This window comes from Daucus carota, chromosome 4 (genome assembly GCF_001625215.2).
Source record: "Daucus carota subsp. sativus chromosome 4, DH1 v3.0, whole genome shotgun sequence".
NCBI classification, from domain to species: domain Eukaryota; kingdom Viridiplantae; phylum Streptophyta; class Magnoliopsida; order Apiales; family Apiaceae; genus Daucus; species Daucus carota.
This window is the reverse complement of record NC_030384.2, coordinates 27,531,107-27,539,186: the sequence shown is the minus strand read 5'-3', so window position 1 is coordinate 27,539,186 and position 8,080 is coordinate 27,531,107. Positions and strand designations below refer to the sequence as shown.

Sequence of the window (8,080 nt, the reverse complement as noted above, 5' to 3'; positions counted from 1 at the left end):
CTTTGGTTTCAGCATATTACACATTGCACCCAACAGTTTTGTAAAATACACTTTGCAGCCCCAGACTTTTAATCTGTAGACACTTCGCACCCTTTTCGTTAATTTCTGCCGTTACCGTTAAGTTTTGCAAGGGCATTTTGGGAAATTTAATTATATTTAATTAAAATTAGACCTTTACTTAAAATTTTTGACCATCTAAACGATATTTTTCGGAAAAACTTAAAGAACGAAAGTTGTAGAGAATAAAAAGATCTTCTTGGAACTATAAGCTTCAAAATTTTCGTAATTCTTTTTATAAATATTATAACAAAATTCAAAAATTAGCAATCTTGTAAAAATGAACAATCATTTTTAAATAATTATTTAAATTTTGAACTTTATTGTTCTAAAAAATCTTTTTATTCTGTACAACTTTCGTTTTTTAAATTTTTCCGAAAAATATCGTTTAGATGGTCAGAAAATTTAAATAAAGGTATGATTTTAATTAAATATAATTAAAATTCCCAAAATGCCCCTGCAAAAGTTAACGATAACGGCAGAAATTAACGGAAAGGGTGCAAAAGTGTCTTCGGATTAAAAGTCTGGGGCTGCAAAATGTATTTTCCAAAACTGTTAGGTGCAATGTGCAATATGCTGAAACCAAAGGGGTGCCAATTACAATTAACTCTTTTTTTAACGGTATGCCTGATTACATTTTCTAATTAAATTACTTATTATTTAATCCGTTTTTAAGAAATATTAATATACACTTAAGTAATGAAAATTAAAAAGAAATGTAATGAGAAATCAGAAATAAAGAGTATGTGTGAATGTCAAACAATTAGATTTTCAGACCTTAAAAATAAAGGAAATTGTCAATGTATACTACTTTTTACATCTTATTTACAAATATTCTATCCTTTCTAAAAATTTTTAAATATATTATATTTTCAATTTTATTTTCAAAAATACTGCTCCACTAATTCACCTTTTCATTCTTTATTACTTATCTCTCCTCCTCTCTCACCTCAATCCCCTCTCTCTCTCTACACGACACGCACAAAACTCACGCACCCATCCACTACTACCGAGCTAATCACCTCCCTAACATTGCCACCGCCTCTCACTGAAACTGCCTTCATTCCTCCTTTTTACCACCCTCCCCTGCTATCTTTTTGCCCAGCCCCTGTCATTCTCCATGTCTTCTCTACATCACCATAATTGCCTTCCGGCGACGGCTGCATGCACACCCCTCACAACCCCCCCGCCTCATTCGACCCCTTCACCCCATCTCTTCTTCACCTCCATCTCTTTCATTCGACTGTCGGTGATCAAACCATCAGCTGGCCATCACCTCGAAACCCCGGCCTCCTGCTTTGAATTCTTCGGATCTGTATGATATATATTTGAGAAATTCGACTTTCGACCTTGCCATGAAACAGAGATGTTGCGCAGCAATCTCTGGAATAAGAAGCAACTCTACAAAAGTCTAATGTCGTCTAACGTGTGGATTTAATTTAATTGATTTTGAATTTTGAGTTTCTTTTGAGTTGATTTCTAAGTTATTTTTGTAGTTGCTTTTTAGGTTGTAATGTTTGGTCCCGCAGGGTTATTTTTCTGTTTTGCAACCGGTTGCAGCTTATTATGTAAACAAACATAATTTTTAATTTTTTTTAAAGTTGCATTTCTGGTTGCATATGCAACCACTGTATTTTTGAAAATATTTTCAAAAATATAGTATTTTTATAATTTGTTTAAAAAGTGATAGTATTTTCCCAAAAATTCTTTTAAACTTAATTATGTATAAAAAAAGCCCTAAAAATAACTTGGACATCGGTATAGTTTAGTTTTATGAAATTTAGTATATCTTTTTGACTTTTTTGATTTTTTTCATATAATGGTGATTAAATAAGTAAAAAAAAAACTCAATTCAAAGGAAATAACACATATTTTTATTTGAAGCTTTACTTATATGCTTTATGAGATAGAATTTGTTTTTTTTAATTAAAATTATTGTTTGTCAATTGGATGACAGTGTACTTTTTTTTTTCTCCTTATTTTTTCTCCACATGCAAATCAAAATGGATAATATATGTTTGGTGTTTCGCTTCATGTATCCATGTGTAAACACAATACTCGTTGTATATGAATTCCGGCAACGAAATATAGACAATAAAGTTGCATATATAATATATGCTGACACACAAAACGAACATCTCCGGCAGCAACGAAGTTTTCATCCGCCGGCCGGTGTATGTAAAATGAAAACCACGATCATGTACTGATTTTCTCAATCATGCATAAGTTATTAGCTATATCCTGCAGACATGTACAAATACATTTTATTTTACTACACCCTCTTATTTCTTGACTTTTTTTTTCAACTTGACATGTATTTTAAAATGCATATAAACCATATGTGTATAATTTTTTAAAAAAATTCTTATTCTGTATAAAAATTTAAACATTAGAATTTTATTCATAAGAACACAATTAAAAATAATTTATCAAACTATATTTTATGAGAGGCTTGACATGCGTGTTAACCTCCGTTCCCCAGTATTAAAGAATTTAAAGGGAACTATTTACTATTACATTTTTTGAGTTGTTTCTCGATATCCAAATTTGTATAGAATTATATATATGTTAAGAAATACGTATAGAAGCGAATGGAAGCATAAATATATCATCCATATTTAGGAAAATTATATTAGAAAAATATATTTTAAAAAGTTGATTAAAATTATATTAAAAATTTTATAGATAATATACATGAAAAATACATTAATCATTTCGGACCGGATACGAGTTTTGAGCTAACTACATAAATTAATAACAGACAAATAATACACGAATTAATAACGGACAGAATAGATTTCACTTTCGAGTACATGAAATTCGAAAATACACGATAAGAAAGATTGTGATCATTATATACTCATTGATACTGGATTCTAGTTAAAATCTAGGTGTTCGATTGTAACATCTCGGGGAATAATGAGTATACACTTTTGTTACATCAAATTCCATTTTAATTTAAATAAAAACTAGTTAATAATCTCATCACAAGGTAATAAGTGGTATTAGAGATTATGAAAATTGAAAATTGGTACAAGAATCGGTGAAAGAAGTCCCGCGTAAAAGGTGAAACCAACGGGTTGTTTGTTTGTGTTTTCTTACTGCACTTATCAGTTTATAAGTTAGAAGCAATTTATTCATATGACTTGTATAGAAAACTTAAAGTCAATTTCTCATTTATAAGTCAGAATATAGAAAGTTAAAAATATTATCCTTTTTATTTTATTTTCTAAATTTGATTTTATGAAAATTATAATCTTTATACCGCATAAGTTATAAATACCAAAAAATTTATATATTCAAACACACAAAATGAATACTTTTCATTAATAATTAACTTGTTAATTACACGTAATAAGCACTTTTCTTAAATTCCTTCAAACTATCCCTAAACCTTGCAAGTCAATATGAGTTACTAGTTGCCCCCTCCGTCCCTTTTTAGTTGTTACATTTGGATATGTGCCGATCAAATTGACCAAAATTTGACTGAAATTTATTAATAATTTATCAAGTGAAAAAATAAAAAAAATATGTCACTAGAAATAATTTTTAATCTACATGTAATTTTCAGATTTTTAAAATAATGAAAGAATGACTTATAATTTTGGATCAAAAATTAATCAATTTGATCAACAAAAATAGAAATGTGACTAACTAAAAAGAGACCGAGGGAGTACCACTTTCGAGCCCAAATTAGAGGCCGATTCAATGATACCACAGAAATTAGTTAATACATAGTCTAACAATTCACTAATCTTTTGTTAATGCATCAGTAGTTTAACAATTAGCTAAAGCTTACACTTGTCTTCGAAATAATACATAATCAAACAAAACAACATTTAACATCCAAGTGGAAAAAGGCCACATTTAACATAACAAATGACTTTGATTAAGTATAAGTAAAACATCTCACAGTTTTTGCTCTTAGTTTCCACAAAACCAAACAAAATAATACTAACATATTTCTACGTGGGTTTGTCTAGTGTGTGCCCAAGGGCACATGCTAAGCACTAACATTTATAAAATTGGAGGGATTTGATTGGTGTGGTTGTTGTAAATGCAAGGGGGGCCATCATTATTAAAGAGTGTAAGCCAATCAAAATCTCCCAAATTTATAAGTTTTAGTGCTTAGTGTGTGCCCTTGGGCACACCATAGAAAAACCGTTTCTACATTTATGCCAAAACTTAGACCCATCATGTTGGTTTTGACTAATTCCACATGTCAATAGTCGACACTAGGATAACAAAACCGTGTTGTATAAATAAACACACGCATCATGCACACATCAACTTAGAAAAGTTACGAGAAGAAAATCTATTTAGAATATCAAATATTCTTCTCCCTTGATTTCCATTTCCACTTTCTCTTCTCCTTCCTCTCCTTACACACACACACATTCATACATATTTAAACTTCATTTCCATATATGTCAGTATAGTCTATAAGTTCGCGGAACAATTGTCTCGAGCCAGAACCGAACCCAGAACCTGAGGTCGTTTATTACTTCTATAGTTTACACTTCTTTTATGGTGATGCCAGAAGCTACTAGCAACTCCACATGTGTAAGTCCCCGGAGCAGCGGACCAGCCACCCATCGTCGCCGTGCCTTTGATCTTCTAACGGAACCTGATGATGAAGTTGAAGTGTTCCACCGCCGTGAGTTTCTAGTGGAAGAGTACATGACAGGGTTGTGCAAGTTATTGAGTTCAAGAAAGAATGCGAGCCGTTGGATTGTGGGAATGTTGATGGTGGTGATGATGATGATAATGTTTTTGAAGATTTGGGTGATGATGGAGAGTGATTATAATGATGTGGGAATGATTAGTGGTGGGAAAAGTAGTAGAAGATTGTTTGCTATTCAGACATGGGCTAATTATCATCAAAATGTAATTTTGTCGAAACCAGAGGAGATTAAGAGCTCATTAGTGCCATCCATGCCTCAGAGAGTTCTGGAGAAGTACCCTGTAAGTGTTTTTTTATGTACATTACTCTAAAGTTTTGTTACAATTTTGTGTTTACTTGTGTTCAAATATGGATGTTAATTAGACTAGTTCCATCATCTAATATGATTCAGGTCCATAGCTAATATTGGTCCTTACGAGTCTAAAATCGGAGTTTGTAAAATGGAATTTGCTACGTACGATTGGTTCAATGTACAATAAAATAATGGGATTTCCAATATTCACATCAACCACCAAATTAAAATTAATCATCTGTGTACCACGTCATTTGAGAAAAAAATTGGTAACAAAATTTGGGGTACGTAGCGCTACTCTTGTAAAATACTTCCAGAACCAGAGTATCATATCTTGGTATTTCCAAAACCAGAGTTGAGTATGGAATATGTTGGCTATATCCTAGTTTGATTAATGTATTGAACAACTAAGATTTGAGTTTTTACATTGACAATCTTAAAAGGATTTGTAGTGGGTGGCAACCAATGATTTCCCATTTTTATTTGTCTTTTTGCCAGAAGCACTTGTACTTGCTGTTTTGATGCCTTTCTCATTATTATTGGACCGTTGTAGTCTGACGCCTTTTCCCCGTTTCACATTATCTCTCACATTTTTTAGGTGCCGATTTGCAATTGCAGTATTTATAATATTCATGTCCCCATGCTAGGGAATACAGATCCTACTTTTTATCTAAATAAATAAATAAAATTCTATAAAAAAATAATTTTTTGTTGTGTCGAAAAGCTGTAGGTTATCTACTTTTAACGGTATAAAAATTCGTCGTTGAATTTGCAGCTATTTTACGATGCAGATGATTAAGATGTTGTTTCTTTGCAGGTTCCAGAAATCTGGATGAAACCAGAGAGTGATGATTACTATCAATGCATTAGCCGGCAAAATAATAGAACAAGTATATTCAGCAAACCTTTTAAATGAAAAAAATTTCTGGAAATCTTTTTGAAAAATCGGAACTTTAACATGATTATTTTCGTGATTTTTTAGGGACCAGAACTGCAACAAATGGTTATATTTTGGTTCATGCAAATGGGGGACTGAATCAAATGAGAACAGGAGTGAGTTATCATATTCATTAAGATAATTTTGAGTTGCTTTTTTCTTTTCTAACACAATATTTGATAATACTTGTTTGTATGAACTATGCAGATATGTGACATGGTTGCAATTGCAAAAATTATGAATGCAACTTTGGTTCTTCCTTCCCTTGATCATGAATCCTTCTGGACGGATCCAAGGTAGCTTTTTTTCCGTTCTTGGTTGAGTTTACGCTTGTATCAGTTCTCAGATTCTAAAGATTTCATTGTTTTAATGTATTTGAAGTGATTTTAAAGACATTTTTGATTGGAAGCATTTCATCGATGTCTTAAAAGATGACATTGATATAATTGAATCGTTGCCACCACACTTAGCAGCGAAGAAGCCCTATCTGAAGGCTCCAGTCTCATGGTCTAAGGTCAGAAAAAAATATTTGTAGTTTTTTTTCTTCTTGAATGATTAACTTGAACCCCCTCTGTTACTGAGATGAGAAACAATTTGCAGGCAAGTTACTACAGAGGAGAAATGGTGTCATTGTTGAAAAAGCATAAGGTGATCAAGTTTACACATACTGATTCGCGGCTTGCTAACAATGGCATTCCAGGCTCTATTCAGAGGCTTAGATGTCGTTCCAACTATGAGGCTCTTCGGTACACACAAGGGATAGAAGACCTCGGAAAGATATTGGTTGATCGACTTAAGAAGGAAGACGAGCTGTATATTGCTCTACATTTAAGGTAATGTAAACAGATTAATATAATATAAGAAAAGGATCATTATTCATTTGAAAGAAACTAAGAAACAAGTCATCTTCGTCTGCAGATATGAGAAAGACATGCTTGCATTTACAGGCTGCAGCCACAATCTCACTGCAGATGAAACCGAGGAACTTCGTGCTATGAGGTACAATGTGAAGCACTGGAAAGAGAAGGAGATAGACAGTAAGAAGAAAAGAATGACTGGTGGGTGCCCAATGTCCCCAAGAGAGGCAGCTTTTTTCCTCAAAGCCATGGGCTATCCTTCCTCTACAAAGATATACATTGTTGCGGGGGAAACTTTTGGAAGTAACAGCATGGATGCATTCAGATTAGAGTATCCTAATGTTTTCACACACTCTACTCTAGCCACAAAGGATGAGATAGAGCCTTTTAAGCATTACCAGAATCGCCTTGCTGCTTTAGATTATATTGTAGCATTGGAAAGTGATGCATTTGTTTACACCTATGATGGTAACATGGCAAAAGCAGTGCAGGGTCATAGGAGGTTTGAAGGCTTCCGGAAGACGATCAACCCTGAAAGGTTTGTGCAATTTTTACCGCTTTTGTAATCCCCTGAAGTTGAGGTATGAGTTGACTTATTAATTTTCCTTTTCCTTGTATGTTTAAACTTGCAGATTAAACTTTGTACGAATGATAGATCAGTTGGATGAGGGTAATATAACTTGGAAAGAGTTTTCCTCGGAGGTGAAGAGCTTGCACTCAGACAGACTTGGGACTCCATATCTTAGACAGAGAGGTGAAACACCAAGGCTGGAGGAGAATTTTTATGCAAACCCTTTACCTGGTTGTGTTTGTCAGAGATCTGAGAAGAAACTCAGTAGCAGACGAGATTACAGAATACCAAAACGAAATGCTGCTGCACGGAGATAGAATTTTGTTTTTTGTCACAGATACATGTAACGACTTCTGTAAAATTTACTTGAGCCGAGGATGCAGCGTAGTCACAGGGTAACACTCATTCTTTTTGTACATATAAAGAGGAAGATACAAGAAAATTTTAAAATTAGGTAGAAAAGATTTATGCTCATTGCTCAGATACATAATTTATTTACTCATATCTGCATTCTTCAGCAATGGTGATAAATAATTCATGAAAGTCCCTCCCCCCCCCCCCCCCCCCCCCAAGTATCCATAGTTTCATTATTCTCTGCAGATTGGGTTACCAAGGTTTGCCAGTAAATCAGACCCTGCTTTCAATTCCGTGTTTTGGTGTGTTTTTGCAGAGTAAAACATAT

At 33.3% G+C, this 8,080-nt stretch overlaps 1 protein-coding gene across 1 annotated transcript; it reads left to right on the top strand.

Moving 5' to 3' along the window:
• The first annotated feature begins 4,456 nt into the window (after nucleotides 1-4,456).
• On the top strand, nucleotides 4,457-7,872 carry LOC108216589 (O-fucosyltransferase 19). Its single transcript, XM_017389393.2, has 8 exons — nucleotides 4,457-5,022; nucleotides 5,851-5,923; nucleotides 6,016-6,086; nucleotides 6,178-6,266; nucleotides 6,352-6,484; nucleotides 6,571-6,803; nucleotides 6,889-7,365; nucleotides 7,460-7,872. The coding sequence occupies exons 1-8, from the start codon at nucleotides 4,585-4,587 to the stop codon at nucleotides 7,713-7,715; spliced, it is 1,770 nt and encodes a 589-aa protein (XP_017244882.1). The 5' UTR covers nucleotides 4,457-4,584; the 3' UTR covers nucleotides 7,716-7,872.
• The last annotated feature ends 208 nt before the right edge of the window (nucleotides 7,873-8,080 follow it).